Below are 25984 nucleotides of genomic sequence, written 5' to 3' on the forward strand. Positions count from 1 at the left end.
CATCTGGTTTCACAGAGATCATTAGACTTTTAATTCCAGATTTTGTTTTACCGATTTCCAATTTCACCATCTGCAATGGTGGGGTTTGAATCAAGGTACCCAGAGCATTACTCTGAGTCTCTGTATTACTAACCCAATGGCAATACCACAATGCCATCGTCTCCCCTTAGGGTTCACTCGACTGATGCCCAGGATGGAGAAGGAAGGGTGGCACAGTGGCTAGCACTGCTGCCTCACAGCGTCAGAGACCCAGGTTCAATTCCGGTCTTGGGTGACTGTCTGGAATTTGTACTTTCTCCCTGTGTCTGCATGGGTTTCCTCCGGGTGCTCTGGTTTCCTCCCACAATTCAAAGATGTGCAGGTTAGGTGGATTGCCCATGATAAATTGGCCCTTTGTGTCCAAAAGGTTAGGTGGAGTTATTGGTTTACGGGATAGAGGCCTAGGTAGGGTGCTCTTTGCAAGGGTTGGTGCAGACCTGATGGGCCGAATGGCTTCCTTCTCCACTGTAGAGATTCTATGATTAATCTTATGAGGACAAGTTGGACAGGCTGGATCTGTATCCATTGGAGTTTATTAGAATGAGCGGTGATCTCATTGAAACATACACGATCTGGAAGGGATCTGACATGATGGATGCCGAAAGGGTGTTTTCCCTTGAGAGAGAGATTAGAACTAGAGGACAGCTTAAAAATACGGGGTTTCCTATTTCAAAGGTGATGAGAGTTTTTTTCTCTCAAAGGGTCCTACGGGAACTTCCTTCTTTAGGGAGCAGTGAAGGCAGGGTCATTGAATATATTTAAGGCCGAGATGGGTAGATTCCTCACTAACAAGTGAGTCAAAGGATACTGGAGGTAGTCGAGAATGTAATGTTGAGGCCACAATCAGATTAGCCATGATCTTATTGAATGGTAAAGCAGACTTGAGTACAGAATGGACTACCCCTGCTCCTATTTGTATGAGTAAATGATTTCCCCAGTAAACCTCACATTTAAAAAAAGAGACACGTTTATACAGCATCCTTCATGACTTCTGTCTCAAAGTGCTTTATAACCAATACTTGAAGTGTAGTCAATAGAAATTTAGACATTAGTTATATTGTCTTGTTTGTCACAATATATCCTTTATTTCTATCCGTACTAAATCAGAGTGAAATCAACACTGCAAAACAAATTATATGGTCATTATTACAATACAAGAGCAAAGAACTGCAGATGTTGAAAATCTGGGGGAAAAAAGAAAATGCTGGAAATATTCGGAACTGATTACAGGGCGTCAACCTGAAACATAAACTCTGTTTCCTTCTCTATTGATGCTGCCAAAGCTGCTGAGTATTTCATAATAAAATCAAAGAATTTACAGTGCAGAAGGCCCTTGGAAAGAGCACCCATACTTAAGCCTACACCACCACCCTATCCAGCATTTTGTATTTTTATTTCATTATCACATCGCAGTGTCTGGGCGTTTGCTGTGTGCAAATTCTTTGCCATATTTCCAACATTACAACAGTGACTACAATTACAAATTTACTTTGGTGCCTGTAAGGTAGTTTGGGATGTCCTGAAGAAAGATGCTATATAAATGCAATTGTTTTTTCTAGAAAGGGAAAATGAACCCTTTAACAGCCGCAAAGCTGAGTTCAGATCAAGACTATATATTTTTTTATTTTTAAAGTTCCATTATTAAGTTTTAATAGAAAGGGATACATGACATGACAATAAACTTTAACTCACATCCACTGTTCGCAAATAAGCAAGCAATTTTGTTTCACACATTCTGTTGACCAAGCAAACGTACATGGCTCTCCAAGAATACTCTTGGAAAACAGCACCACTTGCGATCAGCCTATGATGGTGGCATGGTGAAACATCTATCCTAGAACAAATGATCTCGAGCCAATTCACACGGGTAAGATTATTATAAATGATTGTTCCTACAGAATCCAACTGTGGCATCCATCATGTCCTTTCAGCCTACTTCAAGTTTCAATCAGCGCTCTATTTATTTCAATGAATCAACTAGCACCACACACGACTTACTTGCAATTGTAATATTGTTTTGGTGCAGCATACACTCAATTGCTTCCAGATTGCATCATGACCCGTCATATAGGACTTCCATATTTAGACACACATAACTGACCATTCATCACAGGGTCCTGCGCATCTGTGAGCAACCCATTTCAATGCCCCGAACGCAGAAAATTTGTGGTTTCCCAGGAAGGGGTTAAACTACTTTACAGGCACAATTTTCTCAGGCAGAGCTGTACAACAAATGTTTTGATTTCAAGTATTTCAAAATAAAAGCAATATTAATGTGAGATGCTTGCTTGTTAATTAGTCAGCTGACTGCGCTCCCTCCCCACTGAATCAAAAGTTTTCGAAAGTTAACGAGGTACATTTGGAACCGAGGTTGGAGGGAATTTTGTATAAGCTCTTGCTGCTGGTTCATAACAGAGCAAGTTGCACAAAGTTTAGCAATAGGAACCAGAGAGCAATTAACAATGGCACCATTTCAACTAAGCTACAATGATCAATGATAGGATCTCTGTCTGTGTGATATTAAGTGCTGACCTGACCTTGAGGAATATACAGAGAAGACGACAAACGTCAGTGGTGCAGATTACACCAAATTGTGTGGGCATGTCACGGTAGCATAGTGGTTAGCATAATTGCTTCACAGCTCTAGGGTCCCAGGTTTGATTCCCGGCTGTCTGTGCAGAGTCTGCATGTTCTCCCCGTGTGTGCGTGGGTTTCCTCCGGGTGCCCCGGTTTCCTTCCACAGTTCAAAGATGCGCAGGTTAGGTGGATTGACCATGCTAAATTGACCTTAGTGTCCAAAATTGCCCTTAGTGTTGGGTGGGGGGTTAACTGGGTCATGGGAATAGGGTGGAGGTGTGGGCTTGGGTAGGGTGCACTTTCCAAGAGGCGGTGCAGACTCGATGGGCCGAATGGCCCCCTTTTGCACTGTACATTCTATGAAAACAAGATGCCTTGTGTAGACAGATAATGCTAACTGAATGGCTGGGCAGATAGAAATGTACATTGAACTATGTACGGTAATACAAATTAATCTTAGAATTGCAAATATTTGGCAATATCTGTATTGTTTAGTGAGAAACAGCTAATTCATTATATGTCGGAAATCTTTTAAATACCATGCATCAAAGAGTGCCAAAGGCAACAGATGGGTAAAGTCCAAGTCCAGGACTACTAACGGGACACTGATTCAAACCAAACTGGATCACGGGCTGCCCTAAACTTTGAAAAGACTTTTGCACACATTACTGATTTTTCAATCAATTCCATCAACTTGATTCTATGATGAATGGTGGCGAATGAAAGGAAAAAAGTTTGATTAAAACAAAGTTCCAGCAAACCATGATTCTGGCATTAAAAATAAAGGAGGATGAGATGAAATGGATCCAGAGATGTGGAATCATAGGGGAAACATACAGCATTACAAATTTGAGAGAAAAAGTTAGTGAGATGAAGCTGGGGGAGTAACTTTGGCTGAGGCTTAAATTTAGAGAATGAATTACAATCCGGCATTAACACTGCAAAGTTCAGCGAAACAAGTCTTTGCTTTGTTTTGCGAGAGCGGGCTGGGGGCTTGGGGTTATGGGAGAGGGAAATAAAATGGTCCCTCGGGTCCCAAAGAGCAAAACAAGCTTGATGGGGGAAATAGCTCCTTGGATTTCAATAGCACAAGTAACCATCAACTTTGTTTCTCTTCATTCCGTTCATGTTCATATTTGTTTTGTGACATGAGGGATTATGGACAATCAGCATGCTCTTTGCAGAATAGCCACTATGGGGCTCCCAAGAGTAGTTTTCAGCCTACACTAACTGAATTAAATCTCAGAATAAAGGTGGCTCCATCCATTTCACTTAAAACAATAATAAAATCTGACACACTTATCCAATGTTGAGACTTCCATTGATCTAGATCAGACGTGCTGAGGTTGCTAAGTCAAAAGGACCAAAATAAGGAATAAAAAGTTTAAATCAAAACCAAAAATTATTTATACCGCAAAACGAACGACTGCTCATGCACCTCAATGGCTTACCTTGACATTGGAAAACCAGGATCTATGCTAAGTAGCCAATTTTACTTTGTGTCACGCATTTGATGTTATCTTAAAAACTCGTGAGAAACCATGTTTGGGTTCTTTGCTGACAACTAACAAAATACTATGTGAAACATCCCACTGAAATAAAAAGTTTGATATTAGAACTGATTTTCTCCTGATTTCTCTCGGCAAACTACCCTCATCAACCATTCCAGGCCAAGAATGGAGAGGTAGGAAACCGTTTCCCGATCCTGCAATGATATTGATTGTGAAATACAGGGGAGGAATAGGCATTGACTTCACCTCTGACCGTCGGAGTATGGTGAAGTAATTTCACCTCAGCAGCTCCTTAAAATCATGGCATTAATCAAAATAGACCATGCGTGTAAATCATTGTTACAAACATCCTCTGTTCAACTATATCGCGGCAGTGTGAAAATGGCCTGACCTCTAATACTTTTATCAGTCTAGAAATGGCATAATAGCAATTTGCTTATGCCAGCAAAGTTTATAATCTTTTGTCATTATTATCTTAGCGCAGGTTATCTCCTCCCCTACATATCTATTAAAACTGTTTACATTGTCAATTCCAACATTTGATTACTGATAGGAATCTTTAATGTTTTAATAAATTGCATTATGTATCAATACAAACCTCCTTAAAGCTTTGAAAGTTTTAAGCCCGATAACAATGCACTCCCTCTAACTTTTTGAAACAAGCCTAATAGACACACAAGTGCACACACGCACATATACTCACATACAAGGGTATCTGACATATTGTCTAATGGCATAGAGGAGAGTGTTGTACAACATCTTTTGGCTGATTGAAGAGCATCACTTCCTCGACAGAAGGAAGGAACCGACGAGCTTGGCGCCACACAGTAAGTAGTGCCAGTATCTATTAACACAAAATAAAAAGTTATTACATTTGTCAAACTGGCGTTGACAAGTTTGATTGGTAGGCCAGATTAAAACTTTCCACCATCATGAAATCATTACAGAAGTCCAGGTTAATATTCAATCATCACGGCCTAAAACTTGACACAAGATACCAATGGAGAGGGCATGTGTACAATCGAGGTTTCAATAATGACCGTGCTTCCCTTCTATGATAAAGGATCACTTTATGGAGCAGAAGAGGAAAGAAAAGACAAACGTTTGCAGTGGGCCTGCCCTGAATTGAAACTATGTTTCTGATTGGTTGTAAAACTATGTCTGGAGGGGTAAGGCAGCTCGTTGGGCAAAAATAACACACAGCTGCTGCAATAGTCTTCACAGTGCAGCCAGCTTCACAGCTGCCGTCGCTAATGGCTGTTCACACCGAGATCTCGTACGTGGTCCCACCTACACCCGACACCTTTTTCACGTTGGACTGTCTGGAGGGACTGACTGTAGCACCATGGGAACTAGAGGTTGAGCTTATTCGACTATCCACTCTGGATAAACGTTTTGGCTGTCCGTTAATCTTGCTGTGAACTGCCTTCATCTGAACCTCATCGCTGAAAAACAGAAAGATGACATTTGGTGCATTGCTTTAATTCAGGTGTTTCTCTGGAGCCAATTGAGACACAAACATACATCAGGCCACTATTTTCAACTAAAACGTAATCAGAGTTAGAACCCACCTTATTGAACCTGTACAATAATAGTTTTATTATTTATACAAACACAGGTTAATCTGAACTAGAAGGGTTTTAGCAAGATTCAGAAGACAAGGTACACGACCTACCATGGGGTTATCAGAGGCTGAGGCACACCTTCTGACATTTCCATCGCAGTGACGAACGACAGAGGCTTTTGGCTTCCGTAAGAGGGGGACCTGACTAACGTGGAAGATGTGATTTGATGACCTGGAGACCTGTATGCAGTCTCAACAGCTCTGCTTTGCAAAGTGTGATGGGGCTGCACATTGTTGTTTGCTATGTCTGCATGATGGGAACTTGTGGAAGTCCTGGCTATCCTCGTCACTGTGCTCGACAGGGAGGAAGCAGAAGTGCGCATCAGAGGGTTCCTTGTGCTGTAATTAGGAGACACAAGATTATCTCGGGAACCATATCTGACAGTGGTTGTCCTTCTCGGGTCATCCAGTAAAGTGTTCAGATGTTGCAGGTTATATGACCCAGGTGTGTCGTGTGCCCCTGAATCTAGAAACACCGAATCAGGTGAGGCTCGAAGGAGTTTCCTTTGTTCTTCCATTGCCTTCCGCTCCTGAATGGAGGCCATTATTTGCTTCGAGAGGTTGTCGTATCGGACTGGCGAAGGTTCCCGCTGGTGTGATGGCGAGCCTCTATGGATTGGGCTGTAACCTTGCACAGGCTGACGCTGGAGATTCGCTCCTCGGATCTGGCACATTTTGGCCGACAGGTATGGTGAATGGTATCCCACAGCTGCAACTCCAGTATGTGCTGCAGAATCTACCCCAGGATATGGTGTGGCGGGATTGAGCAAACTATCATAGGACAGGCTTCCATTCCTGCTGGACAAGGAATTCGGACCAAAAATGTTTTTGTATGGATTAGGGGACGAGCTGTCCGATTTCATTTGATGTAATTGAACCTTGTCTACTCCTCTCCTATGGGCTGACTTTAGGCTCAGAGAGCGAGAGCTAACAGAGAGAGAGTCAAGTTGGAACGGTGATGACTGGTAAGTCTTGTGAAGTGATGGCGATCTGTAGTCAGGGATATCCAGATTTGGCTCGGATCTGTAGTCATGGGCCCTGTTGCACTCTTCCACAATAACTGCCTCTTTATGTCCTTCCTGCATGGAAATCTATAAAATGGGAAGATCAAGACAGTTACCAGGAATAATCAATTTCATCACTCAACAAAAGCAGTTGCTGCCACCAACATTGCCATTCTGCAGTTAAGAGGTTCAATTTTGTTCCTGTTCAAATTAAAGATAACAAGTAATTTTGGCAATACTGACACCACAATTTTCAACCATTATGCGAAAATTACTACATGGAGGAGACTGCGGAAAGCAAGTTAAGAGGTTAGCAAAAAGGCACTCTCTCAAAGGTTGTAACATTGATTAGTTGTTGAAATCTGAATCACTCTCACATTATATTACAGTACAGTTTTCATTACGTTAATTGCAATATTTTATACACGTCCGATTCAAGTTACAGGATTCTGCAGAGTACAGCATTTCTCCAATATGAACACCATTGCTTTCTTCCCAGGTTTTGAAACTTTCATTCTGGGACAGTACAATATTCAAAAAGATACTAAAAGTTTTTAGCCTTTTCCTGATGAATAATATTTGATCGAGTGCAGCAGTGCTTCCTGTTTATTCCCTTATTTCCCATTTTTTTTATTTTTGCTGTTCCATTTTTGATCCATTGATATGTCACTGAGTCAAGAGGCCTGTATCTTCAATTCAAGCAGGAAGAATCGAGGAGGCTCTGCTGCTTTAAACAGAAGCTGTAGACTGGCCGGCGTCAGTGAGAGAGAGAGAGAGAGAGAGAGAGAGAGAGAGAGGAGAGAGAGAGAGAGAGAGAGAGAGAGAGAGAGAGAGAGAGAGAGAGAGAGAGAGAGAGAGACGGGTTGGGACTTGGTTTGATTGATTGCCTGGTAGCCAATGGATTGGCCCAGAAGGCTGTGCTCTGCCCGATAACAAGTGGTGATGGGATCGGAGCCCACTGAAATGGTTCCAGTTTTGGTTCTGGTAGCGCAGTGAAGCGACCCAACTAACTCGCTGCAGAAAGATCCAGCTAACTGTCCAGAAGGCCAGACTCACTCTCCAGAAAGCCTCTGGGTGCTGTTATCCTGAGACACCAGAGGCCTGAAGAAGAACCATGAATTGAAAGCAAAGTTTGATGTGAAATACGGTGCCTCTCCGGAAAATGCTGTGAACAATACAACTCTATCCAGAAAGGTTGTGTGTACTGAATTCTTGAAACCACAGATACCTGAATGAAACAGCAGTAAAGGCCTTGATCTGAAGGCTGGAATTGAAGCAACGTTGTCAAAACAAAAAACACCGTCTGAAACAAAGACTCTCACCTTTAGATTTTCATCCTCATTATTTTACACCCCCTTCCTCCCCTCTGTGTTTGTCTTGTGTGTGTGTGTGTGTGGGTAGAGGGTGGGGTGGTTATAGTGGGAATCAGCAGTTAAATAATAGTTGACCAGTTGCATTTACTGCAGAGTTCATGACAGTTCTGGTTATAAATAAACAGTAACCTTGTTTACATTTACAAACTGGTGACTGTAATTATTGGGAAGCCAAAGGCCAAAGGCTTTGGGGATTTTTATAAGAATTATTGGTTAATTCACTTGTGTCTCTGCAGCATGTGGGGCTGGAATTGATCGTGTACTAGCTCAGGGTGTTAATACAAGAATACAAGTATAAGAATCAATCTACATCCAAAGACACTATCCACTTTGAGATCCACTTGAGACATCTCCAAGTGTACCACATTTTATAACAATATGCTTCTCCACTCCCTTGCCTAAGTATATATGGCAAGGAATAAAAAGATTTCTTCTTTGCAATATTTCTTCCTTGAAGCATGCTCCTCCCTCTGCAAAAGGACAAGACAGCATGGACTATTAATAACCATCAAAGCCCCAACATTGATCATTGAATGCCTATTTTAAATCATTTAAGAAAATGAAACAGAATTAAATTAGAAGTTTGATTTTTCATTGCCTCCACAGGCCACAGAGAATGATAGCGGCCACTGGCAGCTTAATATGTTTGTACGGTGAAACAAATGTAACTAATTTTTCGCAAACTCAATAGGAACATATTTGTTGACCATAGAGATTTACGTTTATAAATGGTAGCTTTTTTACAGAATATAGCAATCCTCTAAACCTATCCAACTGTCAAGCGTGCCAGAGAAGTCTGAGATTAATTGTGATGTGGTTCTCTTCAAATCCAAGGCTCTTTGATGTGAAGTTTCAGTCACTTTGACTTTAAACTTTTTTCATTCTAACCAAGTTATTTAACAAAAACAAAACTAACATACAAGGCTTATTGTCTGGCGCCGGATGCTGCATTTTCCTCACCTTATCACTAGCAGCATGGTAGAGGACTTTAGAGTTTGCATCGGAATTGCTGAATGTTGGTCGATACTTAAACATGGCAGGAGTGGGTGGGTTGATGGGCTTGGATGAGAGACCACTATCTGCAATAAGACAACGACAATGTAGTACAGGTAGCAGTACACACAGACACAAAGGTACACTCGAACTACTGAAAAAGAACAGAAGGGCAAGGTCAGAGGAATCTAGATGCACAACATCCTTATTATAAAGCTTTCAGGAGCGTTTGCATGTTGGAACTAAATGTGCACTGGAACTCAATGATCCAATTCTAGGACACAGCAAAAACTGAAAATTGAACGCAAAGCTGCAGTAGCTTTCTGACAGATTGGAATATAACGATGGCGGCGTATATTAAGAGGATTGGAACAGACAACAATGGACCCTTTGAGTACTGGGGCAGTATTTATGCGCCAGTAAAAAGGATTTATATCAGCAACCAATTTATTGCCAATTTTTGCATCTGTAAAGACTCATCAGCCAACCTGTCATCATTGACGTTTTAAAAATAAAGAAACAATGTGGAACTCATTTAGTTATTTATTGCTCGCACGGAGACAATAATAATAATCGCTTATTGTCACAAGTAGGCTTCAATGAAGTTACTGTGAAAAGCCCCTAGTTTTGTAATGTGAAAGAAAATCAAAACTTTTAACGATGTGAGCTGAACGAAGATGTTTCAACTATGAATTCAAAGTTCTATGCAACCGTAAAACCTTTTAAATAGCTATAGTAAGATATTAATTACAAGCAGATCATCAACATAGACATCAAGGTGAATTTTTTCAATAAAGCTTTATTTAAGCGAAATTGAGAACTTATAACAACGCTCATTTTAACTCTGCCGTAAGCATTCTGAAATTTAAAAGGAAATACTCTGGCTAATTCTCAAGGAAAAAGCACGCACTCCCAAAGGATTGTATGAACTAATACATTATATGGTTTGGTAAGGATTCACACACATCAAGGCAGTTCCAGGTGTGGCCTTCGTTGTGGGACAGGCGAGGCAATTTCAGTCGGGGTGATGGCCTGCTGGGATATAGATAACGCAAACAAAACAGGGAGCCCAGTCCTGATTATTATCCAGCAATCCTCTGATGGAAAGTAGGTAAGTGCAGACATTCATTTAAGACTCGGCAAGAATCGGTTTCAGGGACCTCCCCCAACATTAATTGTCCAAACCCACACCTGAAGAATAGCCATTTGAGGCAAGGTAGCTGTTGCTATTTGAAGAACCATTGCCATTGACCAATAACTACTTTCCTGTGGGGACAGGGATAGAAGACAATACAAGGAGAGAGTACAGAATGGGAGAAAGATTGAAGCATGCAGCAAGGTACCAGCACGTTAACTATAACTTGAGTGGGTCAGATCTTATGGCATAATCATCATAGACTGCGCAGTATCACAACACACAACAATTTATTTTTGGGAGTGCAGAGTAGACACAACAAAAAGCATTTGATGAGCTTGGTAAAATTGCTTTATTCCACAGCAAGGTTTTTCCCATTGAGCTTGAGTGTTTTTTAAATTTATTTTTAAAATTATAAATAGTGGGTTGTCTTTTCAGAAAAATAACATTCCATTATTCTACAAGCGTAGGATTTAGGCCATTGCTGAATGGTGTACTGATGATCTGTAACTTAATTTCTGTTACGTTTCCTAAAGTGAGAATATCTCTGGCAATAAATCTCTGCACACAAGTAATAATTCAATTAGCGACCCTCACCAACAATCCTTACTCATGACACCAAATATCATCTTCCATCACAATGAACTACTTCTGTTCACACCATTGCCACGCACTTCATCCCAAAAATTGTAGCTCGGCATTCAAAGTTGAAAAAAGCCTCGTTTGAAGCACAGCGTGCCACCAATATCACTCTCTCAACTACAATGATGCACAGTCCGACAAAAGAGCACTCTGCTGGGAACAAGTAGTTTAATCTAGCCAAACAAATTCAGTTGCATTTACACCTCAGACATCTCCTTCCTCAGGGATGCATATACTAATATACACAAGATAGAAACATCCCATTACATACTTTTAAACAATTCATTTGCGGGATGTGGTTAGGCCAGCATTTATTGCCGATCCCTAGTTGCCCTGCAGTCCTTCAGGTCTAGGCACCCACTGTGCTGTTAGGGAGGGAGTTCCAGGATTTTGCCCCAGCGACAGTGAAGGAATGGCAATATATTTCCAAGTCAGGGTGGGGAGTGACTTGAGGGGAACCTCCAGGTGGTGGGGTTCCCATGTAGCTGCTGCTCTTGTCCTCCTAGATGGTAGTGGTCATGGGTTTGGAAGGTGCTGACTAAGGAACCTTGGTGAGTTACTGCAGCGCATCTTGTAGATGGTACACATGGCTGCCACTGATCGGTGGTGGTGGAGGGTTAAAATGTTTTTGGAAGGAGGAGCAATCAAGTGGGCTGCTTTGTCCTGGATGGTGTCGAGCTTCTTGAGCGTTGTTGGAGCTGCACTCATCCAGGCAAGTGGAGAGTGATCCATTACAGTCCTGACTTGTGCCTTGTAGATGGTGGACAGGATTTGGGGGGGGGGGGGGGGGGGGGGGTCAGAAGGTAAGTTACTCACTGTAGGATTCCTAGTCTTTGACCTGCCCTGATAGCTACAGTATTAATGTGGCTGGGTCCAGTTCAGTTTCTGATCAATGGTGACCCCCAGGATGTTGATTGTGTAGGATACAGCGATGGTAATGCCATTAAATATCAAGGGACGGTAGTTAGATCCTCTCTTGTAGGAGATGGGCATTGCCTGGCACTTGCGTGATGTGAATGTAACTTGCCACTTGTCAGTCCAAGCCTGCATTTGGACTTCGACTGCTTCATTATCTGAGGAGTCGCGAATGGTTCTGAACATTCCGCAAACATCCCCACTTCAGACATCCCAAACATAAAAATATTCATGGGATAAACAGAATAATTCATAACAAACTGAAAAATGAGTTTATTATATGAACTGAACACTGAATGTATTCATCTACCAATACACCAAGATATGGATTATCTACAACCATCAGGTGAACTCCTGATTTCAGCCAGGTATCTAACAGAGTGAGGGAAAGAAACAGAAATAAGGCCGGCATTCTCACAAGGGAAGCTTAGACTGCAGTGGTCTTGTACACCTTAAATGTGACCTTTCAGTATGGCACAAGAAAGCATTTTGCACTATTCTCTATTGACCAAGCTATTTTCCAATAATGTTCTAAACATTTCATTGCATAGTGAAAAAGATTATGCTTAGGAGAGTAAATAACAAATAAATTGGGGCAGAGAGGGGGAGGAAATAAATGTTAAAAAACCCACTCAAATTATATTTGAGTTATAGGTACATTTCATTCTCACAAAGTACAGCAGTTTATATTCAAAAGTGAAAAATGCTGGAACAAGTCTGCCAATACCTGAAAAAGAATGATGTTTTGGACAACAAAACGTCATTAGATTTTTGGCATTGCATTTTCCCCCTCTAATTTACATTTACACATTGTTCCAATGCTTATTGGCAATCAACGAGAGCGATTCTCCCAAAAGGGAACGTAGTCCCCTAGCGAGGGTGTTTAACCACGTGCTTCCCAGCACTCGGGCGGCCGAGGCTGCACATAGCCTGTTTTGTACAGGGGGAGCTCTGCTCGCCGGGCACCCCACCGGCCCAATCGCGCACGCAGTGCCGCCTGGACACTTTGGCATTGCCAGGGTGCCACTTCCAGGGTACCCAGGTGGCACCAGCAGTGCCAGGGAACCACCTTGCCCAAAGGTCATGCAACTGGGGGACGCCAATCCCCTGGGAGACCCCCACGAGTGCAGTTCCTCCTGATCCCCATTAGTGGTGACCAGTGCTGAATAGCACTCGCCCAAGGTCTCTTGGTAAGGGGTTGAATCCCAAAGCCTCAGGTATCTGCATATTCGAGTGAGGCCTCGCTCGAACAGGCAGATTTGCTGAAAAGTGATCCCGTCATTTGTCGGCAGGATTCACATTGCAACGTCTTGCCAGATTGCGTTGAATCTCATGAGGCGTTGCGAACCGGGTAGATCCCGGGAGCGGGGTCTCCTGGCTTTCCTTGGCCACGCTGCGTTGCGGCGACCTGCTTTCCTGGCACAGCATGGCCGTTGGATTGCGCCTAATAACTGATATTCTGAAGTTAAGAGGTAATAAAAAATAATTCCCTTATTTTTAGGAAGTTTGCGACAGATTCTACACGAAGATTGATTATTAAATAACCTGTGACTTGTACATGGGATGTCAGGAGGCAGGTGGTAGGGTGAGGAGGAAATGGCTAAGGCTCACTTATTAAAGCTATGCATTGGTGCAAAAGTATACCTGATTGCATCTTGGACTCACAGTTCCTGAACATATTTAAAGGTCAACGTGCAGAGTGATAGCAAGAAAGTACATTGATATATTTATTTCGCACTTAAAATGCATCACCATCAAATACTGGTTGGAAATTGTTCATTTTTCAGACACATATCCATTTAAAATTATTTCAAGAAAACTAACCATTAATACATTACTTCTCACTAAACGTATTTTTCCCACTTCTCAATCAATTCTATTACCTTCGTTTTTTGAAGCGCCAAGCTGATTTTTAAGGTTTGCGTATTTGCTTGGACCTAGTTTAGGCGGGAGTGGGGGCTCCACGTCTGTTGATTGAACTTCCAAAGCTTCCAAACTTCCTTTGGACTAAAACAAACAACAAATAACTGCAGTGAACAGTTGCAACTATGGCTTTTAAGGAACACATGACCATCTTCTTTCAATCCTTCATTTTTAAGGTCATACAGTTTTGTTGCACCCTTATAACTGATACATTTCAATGGTTACTGGAGTCACAGGGCTGTCCTCATGTCAGCAAGGATAATGTTTTGGGGGCCCAGGGAGGATAACGTTTTGGGGGCCCAGGGAGGGTAACGTTTTGGGGGCCCAGGGAGGGTAACGTTTTGGGGGCCCAGGGAGGATAACGTTTTGGGGGGTCAGGGAGGGTAACGTTTTGGGGGGTCAGGGAGGGTAACGTTTTGGGGGGTCAGGGAGGATAACGTTTTGGGGGGCCAGGGAGGGTAACGTTTTGGGGGGTCAGGGAGGATAACGTTTTGGGGGGTCAGGGAGGATAACGTTTTGGGGGGTCAGGGAGGGTAACGTTTTGGGGGGTCAGGGAGGGTAACGTTTTGGGGGCTCAGTGAGGATGTTTTGGGGGCCCAGGGAGGATAACGTTTTGGGGGCCCAGGGAGGATAACGTTTTGGGGGGTCAGGGAGGGTAACGTTTTGGGGGCTCAGGGAGGATAACGTTTTGGGGGGTCAGTGGGGATAACGTTTTGGGGGCCCAGGGAGGGTAACGTTTTGGGGGGTCAGGGAGGATAACGTTTTGGGGGCCCAGGGAGGGTAACGTTTTGGGGGCTCAGGGAGGGTAACGTTTTGGGGGGTCAGGGAGGATAACGTTTTGGGGGCTCAGGGAGGGTAACGTTTTGGGGGCCCAGGGAGGGTAACGTTTTGGGGGGTCAGTGAGGATAACGTTTTGGGGGCCCAGGGAGGATAACGTTTTGGGGGGTCAGGGAGGATAATGTTTTGGGGGGTCAGGGAGGATAATGTTTTGGGGGGTCAGGGAGGATAACGTTTTGGGGGGTCAGGGAGGATAACGTTTTGGGGGGTCAGGGAGGATAATGTTTTGGGGGGTCAGGGAGGGTAATGTTTTGGGGGGTCAGTGAGGATGTTTTGGGGGCTCAGGGAGGGTAACGTTTTGGGGGCCCAGGGAGGATAACGTTTTGGGGGCCCAGGGAGGATAACGTTTTGGGGGGTCAGTGAGGATAACGTTTTGGGGGCTCAGGGAGGGTAACGTTTTGGGGGGTCAGGGAGGGTAACGTTTTGGGGGGTCAGGGAGGGTAACGTTTTGGGGGGTCAGGGAGGGTAACGTTTTGGGGGGTCAGGGAGGGTAACGTTTTGGGGGGTCAGGGAGGGTAACGTTTTGGGGGCCCAGGGAGGATAATGTTTTGGGGGCTCAGGGAGGATAACGTTTTGGGACTCAGGGAGGGTAACGTTTTGGGGGCCCAGGGAGGATAACGTTTTGGGGGCCCAGGGAGGGTAACGTTTTGGGGGGTCAGTGAGGATAACGTTTTGGGGGGTCAGGGAGGGTAACGTTTTGGGGGGTCAGGGAGGATAACGTTTTGGGGGGTCAGGGAGGGTAACGTTTTGGGGGGTCAGTGAGGATAACGTTTTGGGGGCTCAGTGAGGATAACGTTTTGGGGGCCCAGGGAGGGTAACGTTTTGGGGGGTCAGGGAGGATAACGTTTTGGGGGCCCAGGGAGGATAACGTTTTGGGGGCTCGGGGAGGATAACGTTTTGGGGGCTCGGGGAGGATAACGTTTTGGGGGCTCAGGGAGGGTAACGTTTTGGGGGGTCAGTGAGGATAACGTTTTGGGGGCCCAGGGAGGGTAACGTTTTGGGGGCCCAGGGAGGGTAACGTTTTGGGGGCTCAGGGAGGATAACGTTTTCGGGGCCCAGGGAGGGTAACGTTTTGGGGGGTCAGTGAGGATAACGTTTTGGGGGGTCAGTGAGGGTAACGTTTTGGGGGGTCAGGGAGGATAACGTTTTGGGGGGTCAGTGAGGGTAACGTTTTGGGGGGTCAGGGAGGATAACGTTTTGGGGGGTCAGTGAGGGTAACGTTTTGGGGGGTCAGGGAGGATAACGTTTTGGGGGCCCAGGGAGGATAACGTTTTGGGGGGTCAGGGAGGATAACGTTTTGGGGGGTCAGGGAGGATAACGTTTTGGGGGGTCAGGGAGGGTAACGTTTTGGGGGGTCAGGGAGGATAACGTTTTGGGGGGTCAGGGAGGGTAACGTTTTGGGGGGTCAGGGAGGGTAACGTTTTGGGGGCTCAGGGAGGATAACGTTTTGGGGGGTCAGGGAGGGTAACGTTTTGGGGGGTCAGGGAGGATAACGTTTTGGGGGGTCAGTGAGGATAACGTTTTGGGGGCTCAGGGAGGGTAACGTTTTGGGGGGGTCAGGGAGGATAACGTTTTGGGGGCCCAGGGAGGATAACGTTTTGGGGGGTCAGTGAGGATAACGTTTTGGGGGCTCAGGGAGGGTAACGTTTTGGGGGGTCAGGGAGGATAACGTTTTGGGGGCCCAGGGAGGATAACGTTTTGGGGGGTCAGGGAGGGTAACGTTTTGGGGGCTCAGGGAGGATAACGTTTTGGGGGGTCAGTGAGGGTAACGTTTTGGGGGCTCAGGGAGGATAACGTTTTGGGGGGTCAGTGAGGGTAACGTTTTGGGGGCTCAGGGAGGATAACGTTTTGGGGGGTCAGGGAGGGTAACGTTTTGGGGGCTCAGGGAGGATAACGTTTTGGGGGGTCAGTGAGGGTAACGTTTTGGGGGGTCAGGGAGGATAACGTTTTGGGGGGTCAGGGAGGATAACGTTTTGGGGGCCCAGGGAGGATAATGTTTTGGGGGCCCAGGGAGGATAATGTTTTGGGGGCCCAGGGAGGATAATGTTTTGGGGGCCCCGGGAGGATAATGTTTTGGGGGGTCAGGGAGGGTAACGTTTTGGGTTCTCAGGGAGGATAACGTTTTGGGTTCTCAGGGAGGATAACGTTTTGGGGGGTCAGTGAGGGTAACGTTTTGGGGGGTCAGTGAGGGTAACGTTTTGGGGGGTCAGGGAGGATAACGTTTTGGGGGGTCAGGGAGGATAACGTTTTGGGGGCCCAGGGAGGATAACGTTTTGGGGGGTCAGTGAGGATAACGTTTTGGGGGCCCCGGGAGGATAATGTTTTGGGGGGTCAGGGAGGGTAACGTTTTGGGGGGTCAGTGAGGATGTTTTGGGGGGTCAGTGAGGATAACGTTTTGGGGGCCCAGGGAGGGTAACGTTTTGGGGGGTCAGTGAGGATAACGTTTTGGGGGCCCAGGGAGGGTAACGTTTTGGGGGCCCAGGGAGGGTAACGTTTTGGGGGGTCAGGGAGGATAACGTTTTGGGGGCCCAGGGAGGATAACGTTTTGGGGGGTCAGGGAGGATAACGTTTTGGGGGCCCAGGGAGGGTAACGTTTTGGGGGGTCAGGCAGGGTAACGTTTTGGGGGCTTAGGGAGGATAACGTTTTGGGGGGTCAGGGAGGATAACGTTTTGGGGGCCCAGGGAGGGTAACGTTTTGGGGGCTTAGGGAGGATAACGTTTTGGGTTCTCAGGGAGGGTAACGTTTTGGGGGCTTAGGGAGGATAACGTTTTGGGGGGTCAGGGAGGGTAACGTTTTGGGGGCTTAGGGAGGATAACGTTTTGGGGGGTCAGGGAGGATAACGTTTTGGGGGCCCAGGGAGGATAACGTTTTGGGGGGTCAGGGAGGATAACGTTTTGGGGGCCCAGGGAGGGTAACGTTTTGGGGGCTCAGGGAGGGTAACGTTTTGGGGGCCCAGGGAGGGTAACGTTTTGGGGGCTCAGGGTGGGTAACGTTTTGGGGGCTCAGGGAGGATAACGTTTTGGGGGCCCAGGGAGGATAACGTTTTGGGGGCTCACGGAGGGTAACGTTTTGGGGGGTCAGGGAGGGTAACGTTTTGGGGGGTCACGGAGGGTAACGTTTTGGGGGGTCACGGAGGGTAACGTTTTGGGGGGTCAGGGAGGATAACGTTTTGGGGGCCCAGGGAGGATAACGTTTTGGGGGGTCAGGGAGGATAACGTTTTGGGGGCCCAGGGAGGATAACGTTTTGGGGGCCCAGGGAGGATAACGTTTTGGGGGCCCAGCGAGGGTAACGTTTTGGGGGGTCAGTGAGGATAACGTTTTGGGGGCCCAGGGAGGATAACGTTTTGGGGGGTCAGGGAGGGTAACGTTTTGGCGGCCCAGGGAGGGTAACGTTTTGGGGGGTCAGGGAGGATAACGTTTTGGGGGGTCAGGGAGGATAACGTTTTGGGGGGTCAGGGAGGGTAACGTTTTGGGGGGTCAGGGAGGGTAACGTTTTGGGGGGTCAGGGAGGATAATGTTTTGGGGGGTCAGGGAGGGTAACGTTTTGGGGGCCCAGGGAGGATAACGTTTTGGGGGCCCAGGGAGGGTAACGTTTTGGGGGCCCAGGGAGGATAACGTTTTGGGGGCCCAGGGAGGGTAACGTTTTGGGTTCTCAGGGAGGATAACGTTTTGGGGGGTCAGGGAGGATAACGTTTTGGGGGCTCAGTGAGGATAACGTTTTGGGGGGTCAGGGAGGGTAACGTTTTGGGGGGTCAGGGAGGGTAACGTTTTGGGGGGTCAGTGAGGATAACGTTTTGGGGGCTCGGGGAGGATAACGTTTTGGGGGCCCAGGGAGGATAATGTTTTGGGGGCTCAGGGAGGGTAACGTTTTGGGGGCTCAGGGAGGGTAACGTTTTGGGGGGTCAGTGAGGATAACGTTTTGGGGGGGTCAGGGAGGATAACGTTTTGGGGGCTCGGGGAGGATAACGTTTTGGGGGGTCAGGGAGGGTAACGTTTTGGGGGGTCAGTGAGGGTAACGTTTTGGGGGGTCAGGGAGGATAACGTTTTGGGGGCCCAGGGAGGATAACGTTTTGGGGGGTCAGGGAGGATAACGTTTTGGGGGCTCAGGGAGGGTAACGTTTTGGGGGGTCAGGGAGGATAACGTTTTCGGGGCCCAGGGAGGGTAACGTTTTGGGGGGTCAGTGAGGATAACGTTTTGGGGGGTCAGGAAGGGTAACGTTTTGGGGGCCCCGGGAGGATAACGTTTTGGGGGCCCAGGGAGGGTAACGTTTTGGGGGGTCAGTGAGGATAACGTTTTGGGGGGTCAGGGAGGATAACGTTTTGGGGGGTCAGGGAGGATAACGTTTTGGGGGCCCAGGGAGGGTAACGTTTTGGGGGGTCAGGGAGGGTAACGTTTTGGGGGCCCAGGGAGGATAACGTTTTGGGGGCCCAGGGAGGATAACGTTTTGGGGGGTCAGGGAGGGTAACGTTTTGGGGGGTCAGGGAGGGTAACGTTTTGGGGGCTCAGGGAGGATAACGTTTTGGGGGGTCAGGGAGGGTAACGTTTTGGGGGGTCAGGGAGGATAACGTTTTGGGGGGTCAGTGAGGGTAACGTTTTGGGGGCCCAGGGAGGATAACGTTTTGGGGGCTCAGGGAGGATAACGTTTTGGGGGCCCAGGGAGGATAACGTTTTGGGGGGTCAGGGAGGGTAACGTTTTGGGGGCTCAGGGAGGATAACGTTTTGGGGGGTCAGTGAGGGTAACGTTTTGGGGGGTCAGTGAGGGTAACGTTTTGGGGGGTCAGGGAGGATAACGTTTTGGGGGCCCAGGGAGGATAATGTTTAGGGGGCCCAGGGAGGATAATGTTTTGGGGGCCCCGGGAGGATAATGTTTTGGGGGGTCAGGGAGGGTAACGTTTTGGGGGGTCAGTGAGGATGTTTTGGGGGGTCAGTGAGGATAACGTTTTGGGGGCCCAGGGAGGGTAACGTTTTGGGGGCCCAGGGAGGATAACGTTTTGGGGGCCCAGGGAGGATAATGTTTTGGGGGGTCAGTGAGGATAACGTTTTGGGGGCCCCGGGAGGATAATGTTTTGGGGGGTCAGGGAGGGTAACGTTTTGGGGGGTCAGTGAGGATGTTTTGGGGGGTCAGTGAGGATAACGTTTTGGGGGCCCAGGGAGGGTAACGTTTTTGGGGGCCAGGGAGGGTAACGTTTTGGGGGGTCAGGGAGGGTAACGTTTTGGGGGGTCAGGGAGGATAACGTTTTGGGGGCCCAGGGAGGGTAACGTTTTGGGGGGTCAGGGAGGGTAACGTTTTGGGGGCTCAGGGAGGGTAACGTTTTGGGGGGTCAGTGAGGATAACGTTTTGGGGGCCCAGGGAGGGTAACGTTTTGGGGGCCCAGGGAGGGTAATGTTTTGGGGGCCCCGGGAGGGTAACGTTTTGGGGGGTCAGGGAGGATAAAGTTTTGGGGGCCCAGGGAGGATAACGTTTTGGGGGGTCAGGGAGGATAACGTTTTGGGGGCCCAGGGAGGGTAATGTTTTGGGGGGTCAGGGAGGGTAACGTTTTGGGGGCTTAGGGAGGATAACGTTTTGGGGGGTCAGGGAGGATAACGTTTTGGGGGCCCAGGGAGGGTAACGTTTTGGGGGCTTAGGGAGGATAACGTTTTGGGTTCTCAGGGAGGGTAACGTTTTGGGGGCTTAGGGAGGATAACGTTTTGGGGGGTCAGGGAGGGTAACGTTTTGGGGGCTTAGGGAGGATAACGTTTTGGGGGGTCAGGGAGGATAACGTTTTGGGGGCCCAGGGAGGATAACGTTTTGGGGGGTCAGGGAGGATAACGTTTTGGGGGCCCAGGGAGGGTAACGTTTTGGGGGCTCAGGGAGGGTAACGTTTTGGGGGCCCAGGGAGGGTAACGTTTTGGGGGCTCAGGGAGGGTAACGTTTTGGGGGCTCAGGGAGGATAACGTTTTGGGGGCCCAGGGAGGATAACGTTTTGGGGGCTCACGGAGGGTAACGTTTTGGGGGGTCAGGGAGGGTAACGTTTTGGGGGGTCACGGAGGGTAACGTTTTGGGGGGTCACGGAGGATAACGTTTTGGGGGCCCAGGGAGGATAACGTTTTGGGGGGTCAGGGAGGGTAACGTTTTGGGGGGTCAGGGAGGATAACGTTTTGGGGGCCCAGGGAGGATAACGTTTTGGGGGCCCAGGGAGGGTAACGTTTTGGGGGCCCAGGGAGGATAACGTTTTGGGGGGTCAGGGAGGATAACGTTTTGGGGGCCCAGCGAGGGTAACGTTTTGGGGGGTCAGTGAGGATAACGTTTTGGGGGCCCAGGGAGGATAACGTTTTGGGGGCCCAGGGAGGATAACGTTTTGGGGGCCCAGGGAGGATAACGTTTTGGGGGCTCAGGGAGGATAACGTTTTGGGGGCCCAGGGAGGATAACGTTTTGGGGGGTCAGGGAGGATAACGTTTTGGGGGCCCAGGGAGGGTAACGTTTTGGGGGGTCAGTGAGGATAACGTTTTGGGGGGTCAGTGAGGGTAACGTTTTGGGGGCCCAGGGAGGATAACGTTTTGGGGGGTCAGGGAGGATAACGTTTTGGGGGCTCAGGGAGGGTAACGTTTTGGGGGGTCAGGGAGGGTAACGTTTTGGCGGCCCAGGGAGGGTAACGTTTTGGGGGCCCAGGGAGGGTAACGTTTTGGGGGGTCAGGGAGGATAACGTTTTGGGGGGTCAGTGAGGATAACGTTTTGGGGGCTCAGGGAGGGTAACGTTTTGGGGGGTCAGGGAGGGTAACGTTTTGGGGGGGTCAGGGAGGGTAACGTTTTGGGGGGTCAGGGAGGATAACGTTTTGGGGGGGTCAGGGAGGATAACGTTTTGGGGGCCCAGGGAGGATAACGTTTTGGGGCCCCGGGAGGATAACGTTTTGGGGGCCCAGGGAGGATAACGTTTTGGGGGCCCAGGGAGGGTAACGTTTTGGGGGGTCAGGGAGGATAACGTTTTGGGGGGTCAGTGAGGATAACGTTTTGGGGGCTCAGGGAGGGTAACGTTTTGGGGGCCCAGGGAGGGTAACGTTTTGGGGGGTCAGGGAGGATAACGTTTTGGGGGCTCAGTGAGGATAACGTTTTGGGGGGTCAGTGAGGGTAACGTTTTGGGGGGTCAGGGAGGGTAACGTTTTGGGGGCTCACGGAGGGTAACGTTTTGGGGGGTCAGTGAGGATAACGTTTTGGGGGCCCAGGGAGGGTAACGTTTTGGGGGCCCAGGGAGGGTAACGTTTTGGGGGCCCAGGGAGGGTAACGTTTTGGGGGCCCAGGGAGGGTAACGTTTTGGGGGCCCAGGGAGGATAACGTTTTGGGGGCTCAGGGAGGATAACGTTTTGGGGGCTTAGGGAGGGTAACGTTTTGGGGGGTCAGGGAGGGTAACGTTTTGGGGGCCCCGGGAGGGTAACGTTTTGGGGGCCCAGGGAGGGTAACGTTTTGGGGGCTCAGGGAGGATAACGTTTTGGGGGCCCAGGGAGGGTAACGTTTTGGGGGGTCAGTGAGGATAACGTTTTGGGGGGTCAGGGAGGGTAACGTTTTGGGGGCTCAGTGAGGATAACGTTTTGGGGGGTCAGGGAGGGTAACGTTTTGAGGGGTCAGGGAGGGTAACGTTTTGGGGGCTCAGGGAGGGTAACGTTTTGGGGGCCCAGGGAGGGTAACGTTTTGGGGGCTCAGGGAGGATAACGTTTTGGGGGGTCAGGGAGGTGACAGGGCAGCAGTGAATCTGTAGGAGTGGGAGTGACTGATTGTGAATGGGGGTGGGTGTGAAAGACAGTACGTGGGGGTGAGTGCAAGAGGCAGGGAGTGAATTGGGGCGATTGCAAGAGACTGAATAAGCGAGCGGGGGTGAGTGTGAAGAGACAAAGTAAGTGAGTGGAGGGGAGGGCGAGAGACTGAAAGAGTGAGTGAGAGCGAGTATGTGTCTGTTTTATTAGGTTGGTGATTAATAAGGGGATCAGGGGTTATTGGGAGGAGGCAGGAGAATGGGGATGAGAAAATATCAGCCATGATTGAATGGCGGAGCAGACTCGATGGGCCGAGTGGCCTAATTCTGCTCCTATGTCTTATGGTCTGCCTTACACCCAGTCTCAGGTTTCTCACTCACTTTCACCACCACACACCAACACATTCACATGCACCCACCCACCCTCACACTCTGGTCATTTTTATTACTTATTCTTTTTAACTTAACATTTCATTGCTATGACATTGCTGTATCTTTGCTTAGCAATTGTTTCTTTCCTTAAAGCTGCAGTTTTTTTTGGACTCAGTTTAGTGTTGTGCCAAACTTGTCTTGAGAGCGAAAATATGCAAATATGGCATCGGAGCAAAAAGATTGGTCAAGCTTGGTTTAAATCTTTATTCCAATTGATGCTCTTAATGAAGTATCTGATGATAACATAGCTGAGATCTGTAACCTATTACATCAATAAGTTGCTAGGAAAGCTACTTCATAGTGCTACACATTGGGAATCAAATTCCAACATTAAAATTTACTGAACTACTGAATTATAAACAGGATAAGATGAGTGGTAAAACTGAAAAGTCGTGAATTTCTGAACTTTTGGTACTGATGTATCAAACATGTTCTGGACCAAGTCTCTGGCACAATTAAAAAGCTGATCTGACACCACGAAGTACCCAATAATAAGTCCTGGAACTCCAGCCTGTACACCAACAAATGTGATGGACACTGTTGGGCAAACTCTACGCGAGGTCATTCAATGCTAAAAACACGAAGATTTCATGGGGCTGGATTAGCACAGTGGGCTAAACAGCTGGCTTGTAATGCAGAATAAGGCCAGCAGCGCGGGTTCAATTCTCATACCGGCCTCCCCGAACAGGCGCCGGAATGTGGCGACTAGGGGCTTTTCACAGTAACTTCATTGAAGCCTACTTCAATAAGTGATTATTATTATGTTGTTTTATGGATGTGGAATGATTGGCAGTCAACTCAACGGAAGTGCAAATGTATTAAAAGCTTGCATGGCCCAAAATTCATTGAGCTCAGCCTCAAATAAATGAGGGGAATGGACATAATGCAAAAGTATTTCAAATATTAAAAACAAAATCTTAAACTCCTTACCTTGGTCCTGTTCAGATTGCCATGAATTCCATTGTCATTTATCTTCAATACAATTTGTCTTTCAGACAATGGAAGTCTGACAAAAGGAGATTTTACTGTTATCAATTCTTTCTTTTTGTAGTCCACCACGTACCTGGGGGTCAGGGATAAAATCCATTAAAACAAAAGAAAGACTATGGATAACTATTTGTAACATACATAACAGGGTTTTAGAATAGTGAAGATTGCACTGATAACAGTTTGGTCATAAAAGTCATCAATTCATTGATGCCTATTAGTACATCCAGCATAAGTTTGAAAACTAACTGAAATCAAGGTTTACTCATGAAATTCCTATATATTGAGAACCACAATCTGTATGATGGGACCGATTCTGGGGCAGGTGGGACATGTACAAAGACGATGGGTTACACCTTAACAGGACTGGGACTAATGTCCTTGCAGGGCAGTTTGCTGGTGCTGTTGGGGAGGGTTTAAACTAGATTTGCAGGGGGATGGGAACTGGAGGGGAAATTCAGAATGTAGAGGAGAAAAACTGACAAGTGGGAAATAAAATTCCTACCGTGCAGGAGGACGTCACTTAGCCCATCCAGTCTGCACCGACCCCTGAAAGAACACCCTCCCTACACCCTACTCCCCATAATCCCACCCAATCTCTGGACATTAAAGGGGCAATTTAGTCTGGCCAATCCACCTCACCTACACATCTTTTGATTGTGGGAGAAAACCAGAGCACCCGGAGGAAATCCATGGAGACTCTGGGAGAATGTACAGACTCCACACAGGATGCAAAGAAGCTTCAATGGGATTTGGAGCGGCGAAACAAGTGGGCAACAATTAGGCAGATGGAATACAATGTGGAAAAATGTGAGGTTATCCACTTGGTGGAAAAAGAGAAATACAGAGCATTTCTTAAATGCAGAGGGGTTGGGAAGTGTTGAACTTCAAAGGACTTGGGTATTCTTATTTACGAGTCACTTGCTGTACCTTCACTGTTCAATTTTTGTAATGAGAAATTTAATAGAAACACTTACCTTGGAGCTAAAGGACTACAAAGTACGTATTCCACATTACCGCAGCATCCACGGGTGAATGGATTTACGCCACCTCGAAATTTGCCTGTTACCTGTAAGACATGTGTGATTTAGTATACATAATAAACTAATTCAGTACTTTATACTCAGAGTGGAAATGGTAAATTATATAATTAAAAAATTGTGGTCACTTTTTTAAAACTTTGTAAACCTTTAACTAAAGTACACAAGCGATTGAAGGAAAATCAATGCAGCAAAATTACTTTAGAAGTTGGGACACCATTGATGTTTCAACACATTCTTCTTTCACATTCATAGATCATAGAACATAGAATTTACAATGCAGTAGGAGGCCTTTTGGCCCATCGAGTCTGCACCGGCCCTTACAAACAGCACTCTACTCAAGCGCACGGTTCTACCCTATCCCCGTAACCCCCACTTAATCTTTTTGGACACTAAGGGCAATTTAGCGTAGCCAATCCACCTAACCCGCACATCTTTGGACTGTTGGAGGAAACCCACGCAGACACGGGGAGAACGTGCAGACTCCGCACAGACAGTGACCCAGCCGGGAATCAAACCTGGGACCCTGGAGCTGTGAAGCAACTGTGCTAACCACTGTGCTACCGTGCTGCCCTTCAAAGTTGCAATTCAATGTTGTGTTTGATTGGCTTACTTGTTCATTTGTTGTCCGGCCCCTGGCGACTAAAACCATATGGAATCCTGTAAGACCTACAACAGGGATGAAGAAAAGACCCGCTATACACATGACAGCCATGCTATTTACTTTAGTTAAGGAAAGAACACACATTCAGTACGGGTAAAGATAAATTCAACATACAGAAATTAATCTTAATATGCACAAATTTAGTTTGATTCTTACATACTAGAACCAGTGACTAACAGCAAAAATTGCATATATTTTCTCAACATTTTCAATCCAATGCATCTTTTTGATACTTCATAAAAAATTATTTAACGTTTCAGACATTTTTCTAAAAAGACTCAACACCAGGTTAAAGTCCAACAGGTATATGTGGAATCACTAGCTTTTGGAGCGTACCTCCTTCATCAGGTTCACTTGCCTGAGGAAGGAGCAGTGCTCCCAAAGCTAGTGATTCCAAATAAACCTGTTGGACTTTAACCTGGTGTTGTAAGACTTCTTACTGTGCCCACCCTAGTCCAACGCCGGCATCTCCACATCTTCTAAAGAGTGAAACTGGTCTTACTCAAATATGAGGTGCAGTTTGCCATCTTTTTGACCACATATTGAACTTGTCACTTGCAC

General features: G+C 47.1%; 1 protein-coding gene across 2 annotated transcripts in view; it reads right to left on the reverse strand.

Annotated features, from left to right (window-relative positions):
• Positions 1-4670: 4670 nt before the first annotated feature.
• The window catches only part of zdhhc8b (zinc finger DHHC-type palmitoyltransferase 8b), a 268645-nt gene continuing 247331 nt past the window's right edge, over positions 4671-25984 (reverse strand). For both annotated transcript variants that reach the window (XM_038808043.1, XM_038807959.1), the window contains 7 exons: positions 25373-25475; positions 24697-24788; positions 23663-23795; positions 13697-13820; positions 9089-9207; positions 5803-6842; positions 4671-5572 (listed from right to left, as the gene is read on the reverse strand). In XM_038808043.1, the coding sequence (XP_038663971.1) occupies positions 5389-5572; positions 5803-6842; positions 9089-9207; positions 13697-13820; positions 23663-23795; positions 24697-24788; positions 25373-25475 (1795 nt within the window). In that variant the 3' untranslated portion in view covers positions 4671-5388. The remainder of the gene's footprint in view (positions 5573-5802; positions 6843-9088; positions 9208-13696; positions 13821-23662; positions 23796-24696; positions 24789-25372; positions 25476-25984) is intronic.

This window comes from Scyliorhinus canicula, chromosome 1, assembly GCF_902713615.1.
Source record: "Scyliorhinus canicula chromosome 1, sScyCan1.1, whole genome shotgun sequence".
Taxonomy (NCBI): Eukaryota; Metazoa; Chordata; class Chondrichthyes; order Carcharhiniformes; family Scyliorhinidae; genus Scyliorhinus; species Scyliorhinus canicula.